This window comes from Castor canadensis, chromosome 8 (genome assembly GCF_047511655.1).
Source record: "Castor canadensis chromosome 8, mCasCan1.hap1v2, whole genome shotgun sequence".
Classification (NCBI taxonomy): domain Eukaryota; kingdom Metazoa; phylum Chordata; class Mammalia; order Rodentia; family Castoridae; genus Castor; species Castor canadensis.
The window spans coordinates 123,806,909-123,829,047 of record NC_133393.1 but is presented as its reverse complement, the minus strand read 5'-3'; the positions used below and the strand labels follow the sequence as shown (position 1 = coordinate 123,829,047).

The following is a 22,139-nucleotide window of genomic DNA, read 5'->3' as shown; positions in this document are numbered from 1 at the left end:
GAAAATGAAAATTAACACTACTTATTTGTATAATCTTTAAAAACAAAATCTTGCATTTAAATTCTAACTTTTAGCTCACAAGTTCCTATTAACCTCTTACATGAACATATTAAAATAAGTCATTCTCATCTAAAATATGAAAGAAATTTAACAGTTGCCCTAACAATCCTTAATCAAAGGGTTATGATGCATATAAGCATAACTATTGGGACCAAAGATGAACAACTTTTTCTTGGGAACTAAACTAAAAAATGCAATAAAGAATAAAGTTATGAAGTTAGGGAATGTTTGTTTAGGACATTAGTCATCTCCATCATTTACTCGACTCAAAATTTTATTACAAAAAATGTCTCATTGTTGTAAATATTTTCCCACTAAGAAGAGGATAAAAGTACTTTTCCTGAAATTCGGTTTTAAAAATTCATTTATTCCTGTCTTTTAGTCATCAGGGCTTCCGAGCAGATCCCTAAAATTGTAGGAACCACAGAAGATTCCAAGAGTACAAAAAGTACATGACTCTGATCTGAGTCATGGAAGTCATCTTCATTTCAATTAATTTACTTAGCCTTTATGAACTTAAGAGTCTTTCAAGAAGGCTGACATTTCACTCATCTGAAAAAGCTTGGAATGTGACAGGGAAAGGGAGGAGAAGTAAATCAAAAGGGTTAGCGATTTTCCAGATGCAATGTATTTTTCTTCTCTTCTTTTCAACCAGAAATTTTAGAGAGCCTTCTCACATCTTAATTCTCTATGCAAAACAACAGTAGCAAAAAATTATGAAGGCATGATATGTCAGGAAACAAACATTCTCACATACATCGAAGCATATACATCTTAAAAAATAAACATAAATTCCTATCTGGTGATTCTTTAACTGAAAATGCTACTTTTAGCATATTTACTAAGTGTCTCTGTGTGTAGTTCAATGAACACAATTTTAGTTTTAAAAACAACAGCACATTTGTTAAGTTTTTTCTTGTTTGTGATAACTAAGTCACTGAGTCCCTGCTGGATTTTTTTTTCATTAAAATGTGGCATTTATAAAAACTGTCTTCATGACTATATTTTAAATCACACCGGAATATTTCAGTTATCACCTTTAGCCACATGGTTTCAGGAAACTATGCCAAGATATTTCATGCAAATGCTCTTCATTTCAGAAGAGCTCCTTTTTTCACTTAGTGGAAATTCACTAAAATCTAAATAAAAAAAAAAATCTTTGATGTTTGAAGATAAATTCTCAACAACAGGGGGTTGCCCATTGCTTCTGGGAGCCAGAGAGGAAGAAATGGCAGTTAACTCCCTGAAACACCGTGGTTCAATATTTACCTGACAGCTTTGGTATCTTGACATTTTCCCCAGCGCATTTCCTCCTTTATCAGGTATCATTTTACAAGGGATTTCTTGTTATACAGAGCTAACATAAATCAATCTATAACAGAGGAATTTGTTTAATACATTTATTCTTTTAAGAAGTTGCATGACCATATTTCATTGCCTTTTACAATAGGAAAAAAATGTTACTACTAAAACAGAGTTTGTTGAAACTGGTGTATGGTAAACCTATTTAGTCTTTTCAGAGGTTCCTTCTTAGATTTTTATGTTAAATAATAACAACTATTCATTTAAGCTGGTCTCACTGTATATCTTGACCGTTAGCAATTCCACACACAGCAGCTTATTGTGGTATCCTTTAAATATGAGAAATAAGAATGTTTTACTTCACTATGAAAAAAATAAAATAAAAGAGTACTGTATGTTACATGGCCCATGAAATATTGGCGGTGTGCTCCTTGGCTTTCATTCGAAGGACTGCAATACTGGAAGACCTCCTTTCAAACTCTGGCTTTGTTTCAAATGCATGTCCATTGGTAGCCCCAGTAAGAAGAGAGTCAGTGAAAAAATTGTTGAGGGGCACGTGGCCGAACTGATTCTGGTGGTTAGAAAACCCTGTGTAAGTGGAATCTGTCCGAGGCGAGTGAGAATAAGGTGTCATGCAGGAGGAAGTATCACGGGGTAACATGCATGAAGTAACCACAGAACCGCTGCTTGCATTTCCTGCCCACAAATTGTTCTGAATCTGGAATACATAAAAACAACACATATTACATTCACACTTTCTCACTTTTGTTTTCTTACTTTCTTAAATTATATTAATAAATGTGGGTAACTATTCATTATTTGTCCCTATCAAGTGGAGTCTATAATTACATTCTGAGTACACAAAACAATGACTGAAAAAATAATTATTTAAGTTTTTTCTAGCTTGTATACTGCAATAGATCATCAAAGCACACATACTTAACCACATAAAATACTCTTGAAACATGTCACTCTCTTAAGTATTCTTTCTATAGTCATGATTTCTACATGCATCTGGAAGATTTAGTCATGATTCATGACTCAGATTCTTGTGCTTAGAAAAGGGGTTTAAAGCATGGCTTTAAGTTTAAAGATAGTTTTCATCTTTCTGAACAAAATGGCACAACTGCATTTTTTCAAGTTCTGGAGTTGGATTTGGTGCAGCAGTTTTTACTGGCAATCATTATTGACATTTGGCTGCATGGTCTGCAAAGATAATTGTGATCAAATTTATTTTGGAAAATGTTTGCCTTCTCATTGTTTTCTGTGTAATAAAGCCTTGAATAAGTTTCTAGGGGAATCTGAGAAATATGTACGTATTTTAAATTTTATTCAATTATTTATGTATGATATAGTGAATTTGAAACAGACTTGTGATATGAAAAGCAAAGTTAGAATTTTAAAACATAAACCATTACCAAATGATGGAATTGCAGCTGAGAAAAACATGCAATTAGCAAAAATATCATATGAGTAAAATTGAAATAGTATAAACATCACATATGCTATTGAAAATGGTTATAATGTGTGCCCCCAAAATTCACAGTTCATACTATTGAATCTGTCCAGAAAACATTTCGATACATCTACCAACAACCACAAATTTCTCTAAAGTTACCAGCATGTAAAAGAAACACTAGAACTCAAAATATGAATTTTAAATATGAAATATCTCAACCTTAATGGACAAGCTATTTAAACAAGAAAAATCAATAATGGTCACATGCACTACTGGGAAACACAGAGAAAATCATAGCAAATTGCAGGAACTGGGGAAAATGAAAAAGTAGGAAATAGTGCATGGTTTAGCAATGCAAGGAGATGCAGCATTAGAAGATGAAATAAAATTGCAACACACTTTTTATTTTTTATTTTTGTTTTTGTGTTTTGAAACAGGGTCTCACTAGGTAGTCTAGGCTGGCCTGGAATTTCTAAGTAGCCCAGGCTGCTTCAAACTAGCAAACGTCCAGCCTTAACTTCTCCAGAGCTGAGATTACAGACATATGCTACCATACCAGGTAAACTGGGTAAACTGGTGTTTTTTTACAGTATAATTACAATACACTTGAACCAGAACACAGGTGCAGTATACATTTTCATCAGATCCAGCTTTCTTATATTTTAGAGACATGATAATAAAAATGGAATTATCAATGATTTGTTGACACATACACAATTTTCTTAAATTTATTTTACATAGAAATTCCAGGCTACTCTACATAACTTCTAGCGTAGACTTAGAAAACATAAATTTGAATCATACTTTCCTTGACAACTTACCTTTAATTATTATTAGAAAATATGCTCATCAATCTTCTAGCTAGCACTGATAGAGAAGTTATTCTGTCACTCATAAAAGGATGGTTTAATCAGTTTTCAAATCATAAGAGGAAACCTAACTAATTTCAGTCCACAGGTGGGGCTTCATTGAATGGCAAGATGCTTATTTCTGTTTTAAAAATAGTTCTTATAAATACATTTACAAGCTGCTTCAAATCTGTAGGTGTTAATATATAAATATGTAAAGAATACAGATCAATATATCCACATCTAGATACAGTCCTACCTAGATACAAATAATGATGTGAATATTTTATTAATCCTTAAATCATCATGGGCTAGGTTGTTTTCCTTTTGGCTCACTCTTCTCTATGCATTTCACTTTAGTCAAAATATAATGATTGGTAGCAGTGATTGCTAAGTTATTTATCTCAACCCAACAAGACGGCTGCTAATGTCATTACTCTGTGAAATGAACCCCTTTAACTGAGTCTTGGAGATTTTCCTCTAACTTTCAATCAAACATTGTACTTCTCTGCAAAAGCCACAATCATGTGGATGTCTGACAAAGAGCTTTCAGAGAGGAAAGGAAACTTGCTTTCTTACTTTAAAAAAAAAATGAAAAGAAAGTAATGACAGCAAATATTTTTGTTTGCTAAGGATTTCTCAATTTATAAAAATTGTCATTAGAATTTACTAAAATAATCTTATATTCCACATACACAGCAATATGTTTATGACTAGGTAAAAAAGTAAAATTAAGGAAGGCAGAGGCAAAGAAGATAATCTATAAGTAAATTAAGAAAATATATTTTACAAAAAATAAGTGACATTAACCTACGCATAAATTGGAAAAAAAATCTCTAGAGCCTATTTCATCAAAACAATTAAGGCGCAAATATTTCTTTTTACTCTAAACCCTTATCTGGACCAATGAAGCATTCTGATTCATTTCTTTTGATGAAAGAATTTCTAATATATAGACATGTTTTCTTAACAGAGCAGACTGATTAAATTACAATAGAAATGTTTTAGTTGGACTAGAAAATATACAAATTCTTTGAAGACTTTGCCATTTAGTCCCATGGGTAAACACTCACACACTTTTACTGTTTCCATTATGTCTGTCTCTCTCCTTTTCCCTCATCTCTCTCTCTCTCTCTCTCTCTCTCTCTCTCTCTCTATCCTCTCTCTCCTATCACTCTTACCCCAGTCTCTCTTCTATTTTAAAATTTCTGACTTGTTTTCATTTGACTTCACAGACCTAGATGGTTCCCCCCCAAAAAATGTTTAAACACAAATCATATCCCCCAGTGAATTGTGATTTTAATTCCCCTGACCACTGGATGTCTAATCATTTGATGATAAAGATCAATAGCATGCACATGATAGGTAGTAGTAATCAGCTAATCACCATGTGTCAGCCATGAACTATGAATACTTCTAATTATTTAAACACATTAAAAGGTAAGTGCTTTCACTATTCCCATTTTGTAGAAGGTAACCTGAGGCTGATGAGCCTCAGCCAAATATTGCATGACTCCATCAGTGAAGGTTATATCTGAACCCAGGAAATTTAAAGAAATGCCATTAAAAACAAGGTAGTTTTAGGACTTGCACAATCCCAACTTTGTAGGGGTTCATAAACTCTACTCTCTGAAAGCAAAACCCAAGATAACAGTTGACAGTTTTTTTCTCATCCCTATGCTCAACAGAATCCATGATAAATCCAAATAAAATTTACAAAAAAACTGAAACATTCCTGAAAATTTGGACAGATACATTTTGCAGGTATAATTTTAAGAACATCTTATACTAATATATCTAAATTTTATTTAATTATTTGAACTCTATAATCTCCATACTGTATAATCTTAACAATGAAATGCCTAGACCTTGCTCTCTGTATTTACTTAGAGAGTTTTTATTTTCTCTATCATAACTTATTCTCCATCACAGATACATTTTCTTGATGATTGTAATTCATTAACTATGGTGTGTCAGCTCAGAAGATCTGCATTAAAATAACAGTAATAGTTATATTACACACACACACAATTCTGAAAGATGCTGAAATTAGGAAGCACTACTGGGATCTAACTTCCTTCCAAATGTGAACATCTTCTGTACACCTTTAATTTTGTTCACTTCCTGTGATAAGAAGCACTACTGCTTAAAAACAAAACATTCTTTCGGTGAGCTCTGCAAAGGTCAGCAATATTTCACCTCTGAATTTTTATTCCTTAAAATGACACAGAATAATATTATCTGTCACATGTGAAAATGTTAAAATGTCATCAAGGCATGAGCCCCATGCCTCTTTTCTACAAGTAAACATCTCTGGTCCTTTTAGCCATTCCTCATATTACATGGCTGTGTCATGACCCTCTGCATATGCTTGAGTTAACAACCTTCAACCCTATCGATACATAGTATATATAAAAGAATATCATACATTAGGTATTGTATCTAACCACTGTAGAGAAACATAGAGGGTATCTCTTCTGCACTAAACCATCTAGTTCTGTTAATATTTGAAGGCAATGCTTGATTAAACAACAAACTTGTTTACTTTGAGCTTATGAGTGACTGAACTTACAGCTGTCAAGCCACGCTCTACTGCTCTCCCTTGTGTCTACTAATTCTATTCTTACATAGGTAGCAACTGACAACCTGTGTGCTAAGAACCTGTAAGGTACATTAGCTAGAACTGCACATGACTTACTTGTCAACACATAAGTCTCACTCTCTGACTCATTAAAAGAACTATTACATTTGTTATTAAATTTTGAAGAAACAATTTATAATTTTTCTAAATAAGGTAACTTCATTTTTGGATGATTTCATAGGTACTATAATGTCAGTACCAAGTAACAAATGATTTTTTAAACATTTTTTTTAGGCCTTTGAAATTGTAGAGTATTCAAGTGCTTTAAACTACATCCTTCCCTCATGTATTTTTAAAAAGGTGTGTTGGGAGGGGTGGTGAGAGACTACCTTAACGGTTTTTTTCTTTGTCATGCTTAAAAGGAGTAGAGAACCTAAAAAGCATTCAGTGTTTTAATGTGCCTCACAACGTTTGTTAAATGCTCTATGGGTGTTCTGCTCAAAGCACTGTCCAGGGAACTTAGCCAAATGCCTCCCATTAGTGTGAATGAAAGTTCAGCTGACTTACTACACTCCACTTAGAACATGTGGCCCTTAATGCTTTTTTAATCAAATAAAAAGTTAACACTTAATTATCCCATGATTTTAGAATTATGAAGGAAAGTTGTTGTTTTGACTGATTTTTTTCTAAACTGGAGCCAAATTCATTTGACATTAATTTTTTCTTCAGGAGACTGAAAACAAAAGAAAGGTAAGCATACACATATGTATTAATAATTCTTCACTATAGATATATATTTGTGGGAGTTGAAATATCATGGTAAATCATAGCTATGAAATTATTTAGCTCACTTACCTCAGAAACTTAATATAGATACATTCTTTGCAACCAAAACTGAAAAGTAGATTTTACTATCCTAAACTTGGTTATAGTTCTAATACATTTGTTATGGTAGTAAGCAATTTTCATAACTCTTAAAAGAAACATAACTTTGTTTTTATTTGGTGTAAAGTGGGATTGTATAAAATATAATCAAATGGCTTATGATAGCATTTTGTGTTCTATATTCTAATGTTAGCACTATTTAGAAGACACTAGCCTTTTGTAGGTAGTGTAAACAGTGATCATAAAAATGTATAAGAACCTTCTCTTTAATTTCAAGACATTTCTAAACAATAAATACTAATATGACACAAAATATAAATAATATCCTTCTATTAAAATAAGTTTATTTAATCCCATTACTCCTCTACAAATAAACTGCCCCTCCTGCAGTGTAATGTTTACACAAATGCACACACACATCACATACATCTTATACTACCTTCATTTAGTTCCCTGTAGGAACTAAATTAAAGGTAGTTTTAATTTTTTTCATTTCATAGGACTGGAGTTTGAACTCAGGACTTTTGCACTTGTAAAGCAAGTTCTCTAATGCTTGAGCCACATCTCCAGTCTAAAGGTTGCTTTAAAAGACAAAAAGATCAAGGACTCATAAAAGATAATTGGGATGATGTTATAGCAGTATCTTCTCTACACTAAAATCTCAAAGTTGATTTTGCTTTTTCGTCTTTGACTGAATGTCTACAAGTTTGTTGACTACTCTGCATAGTTTTCAACATTAGCGACATAAACTTATTAGCCCATTATCACTGCCACCAGATTTTTATATGACCACTTCAAAACATGAATTTCTGCAAAAGCAGTTTAATTTTTAAAGAAACTATTACATACTTTCCTAGTAAGTCCTTTATTATAAAAATTAGGGTGATAAAATACTAAGGAGAATCTTATGTTTAGAAAGTTGCAGATATTTTTAGCCACTGGCTAGCTTCAGGGTCCCATTAGCTTTTCTAGTTACTACATCAATAAATTATTGGAAAGAAGAAAAAGTATAACTCTAGAATGAATCTGCTACCAGTGACTAACAAATATTGGATTTGTCCCCCAAAACAATAAATAAACAAACAACTTGAATTAATTAAAAAGTAAAGGAATTAATTTGAGTGTTTCAGGTACTACTTCGGATTTAAAAAAATGAAGTACTACTTCAATCTCTACTTCTTAGGTCTAATTTTCATCAAAAATATTTAAGATGACCTATAAAGTATACAGATTGTTTAGTCAATTTGCACTGCAAAAATTCCTAAATTATATTTTCAGTATATATAAAACTGAAGACATTAGGAATTATTCATCAGTAAGAATCATGTATTAAATATGAATTGTCACTAAATGAATTCAGAAACTTGAAACAAGAATGCTTTTCCATTAAAAACATCACTACTAGATGTAACAATCATATGAGATTGATGATCTAAGAAAAATACTGCTTAAAAGAAAAATAAAATCTTTCCTGTTAGTGCAAACATGAAAGCACTGTTTCATAAGAAATGTTAGTGTCTGGAAACTTTCAAAATAACATCATATAAAATGCGTTTAAATTTTTATTATTCAATTAATACTTGAAAGATGCCTTAAGTCAAAGATGTAAGACCATTAAGTACATTTTTTTGTTTTTCTTTTAGTGTTGAATCCACTCTTTGCTTTTAAAGTAATTGTGACCACTAAAAATGTTATTTACAGGAAAATAGTCTTTTAAAATGACACTTTCCAAATCAATTTGTTTTAGAAGGGAATAAAATAACAGCACCTGTCCTTTGCTATTTTATTACAATGTTCACATACAGTGTTTTTAGAGATTTGTTCACTATTTTTCATGTATTTAAATATGTATACATGTATTTTAATATAGGTCATGTATTTAATATAAATACAGCTATTGCTGATTCATTTATGCTAGATTTATTATTAGTGACAGTTACTCTATTAAGTTTGGGATTAAAAGTAAAAAAGCTAAAATATAAGTATGTAAATTTTCCTTGCACATCTAAAAACATTCAATGTAAATTAAATATGCAAATAGTTTATGCACAGAACATTTATAATTTTAGAAATTCCCACTTAGAATCAAATGTTAGTTATGAATTTAATCATAAAATCTTATATAAAGTTATTTTTTGTCATCTTCAATCTGTATTAATGCAATTTTTATTTTCATGATTTTTAAAATCAACTGTGAGTTTGGGTAAAATTTTACCCATTTAATAGCTATGATTTTTAATACAAAAAGAAAATCCATAGAAACTTGAGGCTTAATAAGTGTTTTCCAGAATAGCCTGGGCAACACAGTGAGACCTCCCATCTCAAAAATAAATAAAATATAAATAAGAAATACATAAAACTCTGGATTACAGTATATCATAAGGTTCACAAAGATAATATAAGTGTATCCTGGCCAGGCTTTGATGGCCCATATCTCACACCTGGCTCTTCTGTATTCTCTTATCAAGCAGTTTTTATATGCATGATAACATTGGAAATCTGTAATAATTTTTATATTTTTCTGTTATTTTGGTAATCTATTCAAATTATTTATTTACTTTCTTCTTAAAATACGAAAATATTTATGAAAAACAAAACATATAAAACTTGAAATTCTTATGAAAAACTAAATTCTATACTTTAACAGTGGCCACCTACTATAAGCAAAAATGCTGTTGTGTACATTCATTAAATCACGTTAAATCAGCTTAATCATTTTGTAACCTAAAGGATGAGTGTTCTTTACTTGTATTATTTGCAACTTTAAAATTCACTTCTAGCTAACAGCATTTTCACTTACTGGATACTGAAAAAATGCCTCAGGGTACACATGACTTATTTTTAACACATATACACATATATGAAATATTCTTTGGTTTTTGTTTCATTTTTGTGGTTTTTTGCAGTGGTGGGGATTGAATCCACAGCCTCACATATGCTAAGTAAGTGTTATACTATTGTGTTACATCCCCAGATGAAATATTATTTATACATAATTGTATAAAGCATATATCTTTTTAATTGAATCATAAGCCCATTGTAAAACTTAACTTGAATAATATAGACTACTTTATATTTTTCTATTATTTTAAGTCCTTTTATTTATAATGAGTGGCAAATTGTGCAATATTGATATGAATTGCTGACCTAATGATGTTGTAGCATCTTTGTCCATTCATTCATTGTAAGAGGTATTTTGCCATATATATCTCTTAGGTGGTTTCATGGACTAAGAACATCCATCACCCAGCGTATCAATTATTAGTTATCTTATTATTTTTTTAAAAGATTTTAGTTTATTTTTTACTTCAAATATTTTGGAAAAGAATAAAAATAACTCATAAAACTTTGCTATTTTCTCCAAATGTAAAATTTGCTCCAGCTTATCCTAAATTGCTACACCATATTGGTTGAAGGTGGTTTAGTTCCATATTACTTAATTCTTATTAACCTTTAAGTGAAAGTAAATTTTATACTAGTATAGAAACTAGGTAGGAAGAACAATGTCATTACAATCACTACATTTGGAAACTTTAGAACTTTATTTTAGAAAATTATATGATTCTAATATTTAAGTGGTGATTCTTGCTACATATTGAGAAAAATTTCGTTCAATATTCAGGTGGGATGAAAACTTAAACCTCCCCTGAAACTTTTGGTGCAAACATTTTCTTCATTGAAAATTATTCTGGTGATTCGCAAATATGCCCAAATTCCTAAAGTTACCACATTTGACTGTTCTAACTTAACTTGCAAAGTATAAGTGTATTTGATATTTCCATAGATTCTGAAAAAGTGAACTTGCTCACTTTTCATTCCATTCAGAAATCAATTTAATCCTCACAATAGTGAAAAGTCATCATCATATACTTCACCAACACCTCCAACATTAGTATCAACTATCCCTCCATTTGACCAATGAAGGATTCAAACAGACAAGAAGCCAAAGGACTTATCCAAAGTTACCTGGCTAGGATAATAAAGGCAATACTCAAATAATCCAAACCGAGTCTAACAGCATGGAAATAACAATCCTTGTAGGAATGAAGACTGACTACCATCCTCCAGAAAATATTTATAACCTAACAGAAAATATTTTATTCACCAGAAAAAAAAAGAATTGTTTTGATTTTGTTAAATTATAAGGGAGTGACTATCTAATGTTGACAGATCTTTGCTTGTTTTTTAAAATCAAGACTAAAATCATTTAGGTCTCTGCTACTTTAAAGTATGTTACTAAGAACACCACACCTCCCATTTTCTTGTTTGTATGCCATCAAAGATGAGCATGTTTAAGAAAAATACCTTAAGACAGTCTAAGAAATGTCAACACCTTTTAAATATTTTATAAATTTTAAGCATGGAAGCAGTATTGCATTCCAAAATGAGGTAATGTTTTAGGGTCAAAATTTAGCTATTCCATTAAGTGATGAAAAAAGGAGACAATTTTGCATAAAGATCCCTGGACTCTGAATTCAAAAACTCTGAACTCAAATTAAACGAGTTTACTATGGTCTAAAAGCAAAGTATAGTTAACTTCCTGTAATTGTTATCATTTTGGTTGTCATTACTTCAGTGCTGTTGCTATTACAGTGTAACGAAAACCAGTTGAAACAAAGTATTTAAATCATTTTATAAGCATTAATTACTACCCACGAACTAACATATTATATGTTGCATAGACACCTTTATGCAAGGTGCAGGGATTATCCACACTGAGCAGGCTTGAGAACATTTTTTAAACCATCTCTGTTTTTCATGTATTTCTGTGTGTTATTGCTTTCCTGCCAATTTTTTTATTTCTGTCCTGCCTCCAACATTTTCTACTTTCCAACTTTCCTGTAGTTAATAATTTTCTCCTGTAATTAGTAACAGTAACCAAATTCACTGTCTTATTATTGCATTGAGTTGTTGGATTCTATTTCAGTTCCTATTTCTCTCTTTATGTTTCTATTTTCAAGCCACATGATAAAAAAAAAAAAAAACATTTCCTGTAGGCTGAAGTTTGGGAGACATATCTTGACATAATTATTTTTTTTCAAATTTGCTAAAAATGCCTACACCACATATTTTTAAGTTAAAAGAGAATTTTCCCCTGGCTTTATTCAGTATCTACAGTGAAGAGCAGGACACACTTGATTTCAGAATTTTGGCAAGCAGACATTACATGGCTTAACGATATAGAAGGGTACTACAGATTTCTACAGTATTAATTTTTCTGATCATTCATGCATTTCACCGTCAAAATAAACTCAACATAATTTCTCTGTATTCTCAGACTTTGGTGTACCCAATGGACACAAACTACAGAGATGCCTCAAAGAAAATAAGTCTAAAATTCCCATGGTTTCTGGAAAAAATTTTTAAATTAATCTTTTGTTGAAGTGAAAAGACTAACAAATGTATAATTTGATGACCATTTATTTCCTTTTCCTGCCTTAGTTGCTAGGTTGCCTCATTCTGTTAATTGATGCTTAAAACTCTGAGACACAGTAACACAATGGCAAAATAACCCTAGGAAATGGAGATGACTAGTCAGACTATATTAGGTCCTATGGATTTTAATTGGTGCCAGACCCTATTCTGAATGTTTTATAAAACACTAAAGAACAAAGAGGAGTCAGAGATAAAGCAACCAACAGCCCAAAATACAGAAGTAGAAAATAGAAACGGACTTAAAGGAAAGAAACAGAGGTTGAAATAAAAAGATGCAAAAAAAGATAAACCATACATAGGGTTATACAATAAACTTACTATGAATACTATTTAAAGTCCATTTGAAAGAGTTCATAATTTGTTATAGTATTAGTCATAGAGTACTGTCAGTGGTTCAAAATAATGTAAAGTTTACCCTGTCTCATTCATTTTTTAATGTTTTTCACCAGTTGTGGGTACATTTCCTGCTCCTCTGAGCTAAATTACAGACCCGAACAATACAACACAAGCCACAAACTTTTTTAGCATTAATTACTCATTCAAAAGTTGAAATATATTTACCAGGAGCGCCACAAATATATATTCTATGGGTTGAGATTTGTTCTTGAGAACTAAGTTCAACTCTGGTCAAATCTGGGCTTCATCACTACTGAAAGTGAATAAATATCTCCCCTCTCTGTGCCTCAGTTTCCTCACCTGAGAAATGGAGGTAATTAATAACACCTAAAACTTGAGGTTGTTCTATTATTTATGCATCCTGCTTAGAACAGTGCTTGGACACAGAGGAGAGTTAAAATAGTAATGTTAACCACAGATGACACTGCAGTCTCTATCTCCACACAGCTTGTGGCCCAAAGGGGAAACACCTTCTTTGCATTTTGTTGAAAGTCAACTAACACACTCAAAAATATGTAAGGAACAAAATTTCACTTGCCCTGTGATGGTAAACAAATAGAAGTAATTCACACTTTTCAATAGGAGAAAACAAGGTAACTGCTGCAAAAGAAAATTTAAAACAATAGATAACTTACTACAAGCCTGGGTCATATATTCTAATGGTTTCTATAAAATTAGTGTTTTGGCAAACTTCTATGGAAAGGCTTACCTGTAAATATTCTTTATAGACTGCCCTAAGGAGCCACTGGTGTGATCATGGACAAATTTCTTAACTGGGCCTGTTTGCCTAACTTTCTTTTTTATTAGCATGAACTAGCTGTACAAAGGGGTTTCACTGAAGTCGTACAAGTTGCTCTCCAAAGTTCTTTTTAATGTACAATATTAACTCAATAAACTTGGTGAATTTATCTGGAGCAGTAAAGTTCCCAAAATAGTTTTTTTTTCTTGAAAACAAGAACACAAGAAAAGCACACTAGAGGACTGAATTCACATTCACAGAGTATTGATTTACATTTAAAGGAAATGGATATCCTTATACTTGAGGCTGAGATGATTTCTTTACTGAACTATCAAGGTATATGTCGAACATATGTGTTTCATGTACGTTTTCACAGCAGTATCTTAAAATACACATATCACTAAGTAACAACGTATGAAATAATGGATGATTTGTTCCCAAAATACACATGTCCTTATCATGTGTCAATAATACAGTTCTCAATATCATTATTCAGTTTCAGGATAAAGTAATATGAAATACAATAGAAAGACGAAACATACACATATACTCATACATATGTCATGAGGTATGAAAAAGAAAAAAGTCTCAATTAAAAAGAAAAATGCGAAGAAAATTAGCTACTAATATTTTTTGAAATGTGTTGAGAAAGAAATGATTCTAATGTATGATTGATATGTTTTTAAATTATATCTCTAAACCATAAAGGACTAAATATGTCCTGGGGACAGTGAAAAACATAAAATCTGAAAAAAAAAAAACTTGGAAAAAAGAAAGATTCTTAAGTAGTATTGAGGTCTTAATTAGCCACATTTGACACCAGGTTTTAGCACAGTCCATAAAACTGAAGCCACAGAGATTGTATGACAGGCAATGATTTATTTTTAAGTTAATGAAGAAAGAGAGCCTGAATAATTAAAGTGTATGGTAAAATTAAAAGACTTACATTATTAAATGATACTATTTCATTTATTCTAACATATAACAATATTCAAATGGAAGATGCCAAGAAATATTTTAAGTGAATATCTCTGAAAGAAAATAATCATAAAATACATTATTTAGTAAAATAAAAACAAACATGGTCAATGTTGTGTGGATGTTAAATTTTCATTATTGACTACTACATTAGGTATAATAAAGCTTATACTCTCCCTCTAAAGCATATAGAAAACACACCTACTTTTTTTTTTTTAGCTAGGGTTTATTCATTGTACTGGGGGGATTCACTGTAACAATTCCAAATACATTGTACAACATCTCTCCACCCCGCCCCACTTCAAGCAATTCCAAGAGGTTTCATTGTTCTATTTCATACAGGTGTAGGAAGTCCATCAACCATGTCCTTTCACCTTACTCTCTTTTGTTCACCCCCCGTTCTCCCACATGTACCCCCCAACACTATACCAATTTTACATTCCTGTCTTTTGTTATTAATTTCTAAGTAAATGTTCAAAGGGGTTTCTCAATGTAGCCCAGCTGTAAGTTTACTTTACTTTGGTGCATTCAACCCCTTCCATTACCCTCACTTACACACTTAATTTTCTTGATCACCATTCTTTAATTTACCATACCTGTGGGTAGCTGTCAGTCCTTGGCAAAACTGATATATCATAGGTGGCAGCAAAATGGCTTTTAGCTTGTTGTATTTGGCCATAGCGTTCTCTTTTTCTCCACTTGGCCCTTCGATTTTGAAACCAAACCTAATTTTTTTAAACAAAAGTAGAATTTTAGCTGAGGAACATTTAATTAAGCAAATTTGCCATTAGAAGATTTTAAACCAAAATGGAAAATCAGGTCCATTAAGTAACCACTAAGGGAATTTGTTTATGTCAGAAAAGGACCCACAAATTTTACTGACTTATACCCTGATATCATAAGTGGTGTGCCTATGAGACGACATAATTTAAGAGAAAGAAGCAGGAGACTTTCAGCAAACATGTTTGTTATGTCAGAACCTCTGTTTCCTCGTTTGTGGAAAATACAAAGGAATTAAATTATATGATCTTCTTTGTATTGTGGATAATCTCCATCAAAAGAATGTTACAAGTCTGGGAGACAAATACACCTTTTGAGTTTGGAGTCATACCATAAAAATTAAATCTGCCAATCTATGACCAAATTACTATCTTGGACTATTGAAAACCCATAAAAGCATGTCACATAGTGAGGACTCTCATGGACTATACCTATTCTTAGATAATCTTATAAAAATTAAAAGTTTAAAACACATGGCAGCAAACATATATTAATTATTTCAAAGTAGAAAAATACGATTCCGTATTATATTGAAATGGTGATTATAGATGAACTGGAATCACTTGAACTTGAACTATGGTTTTAAAAAATTCGTAAATATACTTATTCCATAAATGATATAATTTATCATCACCTTATAGGAAGTGCTCAGATACTTTCACAATAAGTTCTCCAATTAAAGAACTCATAAATAATAAGTTTAAAATCAAATTAAAAGATATTATAGGTAGCACCAAGTGTCTAGGAATGCCTGATGAGTTAGTGTGGTCTCTACCATGCCATTAAAGTGTCTTCCATATTTCTCTAATTATATATTATAAATCTTGACCATTTTCATTAATTCACATGTCTAGCTCTCTGAAATTTCCACTTTAAAATTTCAGTAAATTACAGAGAGAAACAGAAAATTATATTCAATATGAAAACTTCAGTATTTTTGAGCAAATATTATACAATCAGCTTTCAGGAATCTTTTTAGCCTTACACAGCTATGTGCAAAACACAAAATGATTAGGGAAGAAGCAGGAAATCAAATATAAAAATGAAAGTTATAAAAAGCTTTTGTTTACTCAAAAAATTTTATATAATTTTTCATATTCAGTTTTGATCTTTTGTATCTTTATACCTTCACAACTTTACTACTCAGCTTAAGGTTTAAGTACATTTTGCAAATCTGAGATGGAACTTTGAAGAGCTTTTATCAATTCAGGCAGGATGCAAAAGCTACCTGTTAAGTGTGGTTTTTTAGACCACTGCTGGTAATGTGTATTATCCATTGTACACAGAGTTTGAGACAACATCAAAGGAAAACATGTTTTGTTGCTGTCCTTACAGACTGACACCATGAACATTCCAAGGGAATGTAATAATGAAGTTTCTTGCCTTTTGAGGTTTTTGTTCCTCAATGACAAAAAATAATGACAATCCCCTTAAACTCAGTGCTCATCTCCATTCTCACTTAAAAAACATGAAAGAGCACAACGGTGAGTAATAAGGTTCAGGTTGGCTCCTTTTGCATGTTCTCTGACAAAAATTAATTAGAACTTGAGGGGGAAACATACATTGTGCACAGCTGATCACTCTGAATGTAAACATATTTTTCTACGGTTACAAGTATAACTAATTTAAATACATAGAAACAAGATGAAAAGCACACGTGCAGGACTGGTGTTAATATTTGACAATTCTAAAATTCTTCCTTAGCACAAACTTTTTATATATTTACTTCATGTAAGGTAAAATAACCATTTGCTTCCACAAGCTCAAGCAAAAACCTGCTGCTTGTTATCCTCAAGCCACCAGATGTTGTTTTTAATGATAGACGGGCCTTACAATGGCTTAATCTTAAGAAGGAATATTTATTCCACCCAGAACAAATTTTTTCATTATTTATCCATTTTTCCATCTGATTGGTTTATGAAAATTGCAAAATTCAGTATTTTCCTAGAGTAGTAAAAATATGTTCTCCTGAATTACTGTTGTATTTTAAACTCTTATTATTTGGGAAGTAATAAAATATAATTAAAGAATATCAAATCTGCCAAAATCTGCTGTTAGAAGGTAGGATTTTATCCAGTATAATTTTTCTTCTTCAAATTGTTAAAAAAAAAAATTAAGCAGATTGAATCATCTGATTTGATAATTTAAATGCATTTTATAAATAAAATCAAGTATATGCAAATAATTTCTTCCAGTGCATTATCACTATTTATTCTGAAAAAAGCACTAAATAAATACCTGGATTATAAAACTAAACTGGAACAGCATGTATTGACAAAAGCTGGGGCTAGAGAACTATAAATATGCTATTTGTGTTAAATTCTGTTCATGAAAATATTTTATGGTATATGTCAATTGGGAGTTTGTGAAATTATTTTATTTTTTAATTTTGTTATAATCCTGACTTAAATAAAAAACATAGATTCATGGGCTATTACATAAATAACTTGCAAATATCTAATGCTGTAATCTAAAAAGAATCTCAATGGCTAAAAAAAACTAAATTAAATATACTGGTTATCTGATGGATAGCTGTAAATTTGTTTTTCACCCCTTAAAACTTACTTTTTAAAATCAAAGATATGTTTCATCCCCTGTTCTTTTTTAAACGATTTCTAATTTTTAAGTTTATAGTAATAACTGCACTTTTTATGCTTTGTGTGTTTTGTCAAATCTTTTGCAAGTAAAAAATAACTTTAATGGACCTACATGTATATATGTTACATTGTTATATGTTTTCAGCCGGGAACCAGTTTCTTCCTTTGTGAAAAAAATGCAATTATTCAATTATTCTAATGATATCCTCTTTATGTCCCACCCTACAAGGCCTTCATTTGGCTCCTACCTGCACCCTGGCCTCAGTGAGCTCTGTTCTCAGTGCAAGCTGTTCTCTGACATATACATCCGGGTAATGGGTTTTCTGAAAGACTTTCTCCAGCTCCTCCAGCTGCAAACTGGTGAAGGTGGTTCGGTGTCTCCTCTTTTTACTGCTGGATACATTGCTGTCACATTTATCCCCAAGTTCATCCAGTTCTCCTTTCTCTGGCATCCCTTTCACAGGAGACATCCGGAGACTGTTGCAGCTGTCCATAGCTCTGTTCAGTTCGGTGTGAAGAGACTGTCCTTCTACCTTGGTGATCCCATAGTTCACTGTACCCAAAGGGGAAAAGAGCAGTTCTCAGAATTGTGAATTACATTTCAATGAAAGAATTAAGCTGAAGCAATTTACAGCATCAGGAAACAGGTCTGTTAATGATTTATTGTGTCAGTATTAATCCAATCATCACATTAAGTAAAATTATTAATTCACTATAGAATAGTTTAAAAAACATGTAAAATGTGTGCATGGAAGTCATAATTTGCCAAAACCCACAGTTCTATTTTATAAGGTTAATGTATGGTTTATGCACATAATATTAAATCAAATTAAAGTAGTTATGTTAACAGATGCTTTAGACTTAAAAATAAGAATCTGACCATGATTTTTGAAACAAATGAACTAAACTTAATGTGTTATTTATTGATTGATAAAAGACAAAATTAATCTACTTATTTGTCTGGCTCAAAAATGATATTTCAATATTAAACAATATCTATGCATCAATATCCAAAACTACCTTCCCCCTCCACACAAAAGTTAATTGATTAGATTTAAGTGAGACATTACTACTTCCACTATATGTTGAATATTTCGAATAAATACTCATGCCCAAATTAAAATTTCTTTCAAAATGTGATTTACTAAATTGGAAAAATTAATTTTCTGAACAATTTCTAGAAGGATTTTCTATAAAAAGGAGTAAGATTTAATAAATTTCTTTACCTTGAAAACTCATCTTGCAGCTCTTTAAATATTTTATATTTCTGTTAGTTGATGAGATATAATTTAGGACAGAAAGCTTTATTGTTTCTCTAGGAGCACACAGAAATTAGTCTATTAAAACATTACAAAAGTTGACATTCTGTGAAGGGGTGTTTTAATTCCAGTAATTTCCTTCAGATTTGGCTGTATGCTTGCAATATGATATAAAACAAAAATGTATCCTATAATACCAACACACAAATTCAACGAATACACATAATGAAATGGGAGCCACTGCGGGGAGGGGGGGGAGGAAGTAGTCAATCCAGCCAGACCAATAATTTCCAATGCACGATCTCACTTTATCATTTGTTTCTACTTCTTAAATTGGTCCCCATAACATTTTCAGAACTATTTTGATTGTTATACAACTCTACTCAACTTTAATGCCTATGTAACCTAAATTCTTGATAGCTTTCATGCAAAGGAAGATGCGATGTAAAATTAAATACAACGGAGGCCCATGATTGATTAACAATACTGTTTTGTCTCCCTGAACAGAGTTAAACAGGGAACTGCGGTAATTAGGGCTGGGGGAGGGGACCTAGCAGGGAGGCTTGCAGGCATCTCCAGAGAAAGCCGGAACCTTTCTCAAATGAATCGCCGGCTGGCTGTCCATGGTTATCTATTTCACCAGTCACTTGCCTGGTAAAATTCATCCTAATATTGTGATACTAGTCTAAAATTTAATGAGGTAGCCCAAATCATCTATTTCTCCTCACGTTTTAGATTACCGACAATTTAAAATAGGATTGAGTCAATCTAGCAGTCACCGCAAAACCACTGAAGAAATTCTTGTCGGTTTAAATAACTTAATGCATACATCTGAGAATTTCAAAAATAACAAATACTACAGTCCGAATTCAACCAGGAAGCCAAAAATTTAGCGTAATAAAAAAATTAATTGTTCCCGTCTTTCTAAATAAATGATTAAAACGATGTAACTGTTTTCTCTAACACTTGTACATTTGTTTTAGTTTTACCCAGGCAAATGAAAGGTAACTTGCATCTCTGAACTAAATAAGTAAAATATGAGATGTAATTAAAGCTTGTGTACAAAGTATTTCCAAAATTAGCTCCTACAAGCTAGTGTCTTTCTTGTCAGATTTTTTGAACTTCCATTAAAATGGGAGGCGGAGGCTTGTAAATATTTCACACTTAATTCGTTTGTTATTTTAAAGCAACCCGCTCCTTGCAGCTTAACTGCGGAATATATACAATGATAAGGAAAAGTACTCTAGGAATTGTAAACGTGCTTTAGCGGTCGCGATCCGAAATAATAGGTTTATATAGGGTTACAAGATAGAAAAGATAGATGGTTTGTTTTGATAACATTTTGACTTTGAGATACTTGAGCATTTAAAGTTGAAGATTTCACCCAGAAGCGTTCCGAAAGGCTTCTGAGGTGACTTTTAATGTGGATGAAGAAAAATAGACAATGCACAGTCCCAGAGTGAATGATTACACCATGGATTCTTTTTGCCCGAAGCTATTTAAAGTGATTGATGTTTAACAAAAAGTTACCTGTTGTATTGGAAACGCAAAAAAAAAAAAAAAAAAAAAAGCAGAAATCACAAATTCACACAAATTAGTCACGCCTCAATTTCACAATGAAAAATATGCACGCCTTGGAAAAAATTTTAAAACTGAGGAAGCCCAAAGATCGCTTTTTTCCTGAAATAGACAGTGACATCCTCTAAGAAGCTGTGATGGATTTCAGCTCCTCCCGCCCCAGCAGCGCGGCAGGCCCACAGAGCTATCCAGACTCAATTTTGTTCTACTTAGAGCCTCATCGGTTTGCGCTGGGTTCCTGGAGAGAGCCTCCCGGACCAGCAGTGACCACCACTCGACCGCGAAATGAGAATAGAGCGGAAGCAAATTGGTTCTGATCATTCTTCGGAGGGCGAACACAGTCTCCCGCCCCAAAGTCCACCGCATGGATAACACCGCATCCTAAAGCGCGCACCATTCCGCTGCCTTTCCCCGCCCTCCAGCTCTCTCGCTCCCTCTTTTCTTCCTTCTTTCCTTGCCTGTCCAGACTAGTCACGAATCGCACATCCGTGGAAGGGCTGCCTGGGTTGGGATTGGGGCTTGGGGAGCTAGTGACTCACCGCTGTTGTCCTGACAGGGCGAGGTCCTCTCCAGGCGCACGTGATGCTCGGCTCGAGGCAGGGGCCCAAAGGCCTGCACGCATTTGCCTGCCGACGCTTTGCTGTAAAAGGACTCATTGTCCAGCGTCTCCATAACGTGCTCCAACGCGCCTCCTGTGCCCATGTAAAAGTCACTGTTTTTACTTGGCGGGCTCTTAAGGGCAAACTTCTCGCTCAGAAACTCCATAATCCTGGAAGGCTGTCTGGGAGTTGTCGGGGCGCCGAGGCTGGGGAGCGCAGGGGGAGGGAGCGAGTGGGCGGGAGGAGGGAGGGTCAGAGAGGAGGGAAGGGGAAGCGAGCTCGGCGATGCCGGGAGCTTGCCGGGCTCCGAGCCCTTTAATATGTCCCGGCTGGAGAGGGGGCACCCGAAGTTGCTTTTATATGTTGAAACTCAGCTGGGCTCCCCGGGCAACCTCCCAGTTCTAATGAATATGAAAATAGGCAGGCTACTAACTCCACCCCGGGGGGCCCCTCTGTCCCCACCCCACCCTCCCCCATCTTTCCCACTTACCCGGGCAGGGCGCGTCCAGGCCTAAGGTTAGACAGACAGTTCCATTTCAGACAGATGCCAGGAGAGACAAGGCCCAGCCACCCAGAAACATTGTCGCCTCAACAGTGGACGGCATTTCGGGAAAAGCTTGGTGAGATCGCAAAATAGTTAAC

General features: G+C 33.1%; 1 protein-coding gene across 1 annotated transcript; it reads right to left on the bottom strand.

The window, feature by feature from the left end:
- Positions 1 to 1,446: 1,446 nt before the first annotated feature.
- Positions 1,447 to 21,810, bottom strand: Alx1 (ALX homeobox 1). Its single transcript, XM_020153444.2, has 4 exons — positions 21,438 to 21,810; positions 18,310 to 18,614; positions 15,281 to 15,409; positions 1,447 to 2,080 (listed from the first exon to the last, which is right to left on the bottom strand). The coding sequence occupies exons 1-4, from the start codon at positions 21,661 to 21,663 to the stop codon at positions 1,760 to 1,762; spliced, it is 981 nt and encodes a 326-aa protein (XP_020009033.1). The 5' UTR covers positions 21,664 to 21,810; the 3' UTR covers positions 1,447 to 1,759.
- Positions 21,811 to 22,139: the final 329 nt, after the last annotated feature.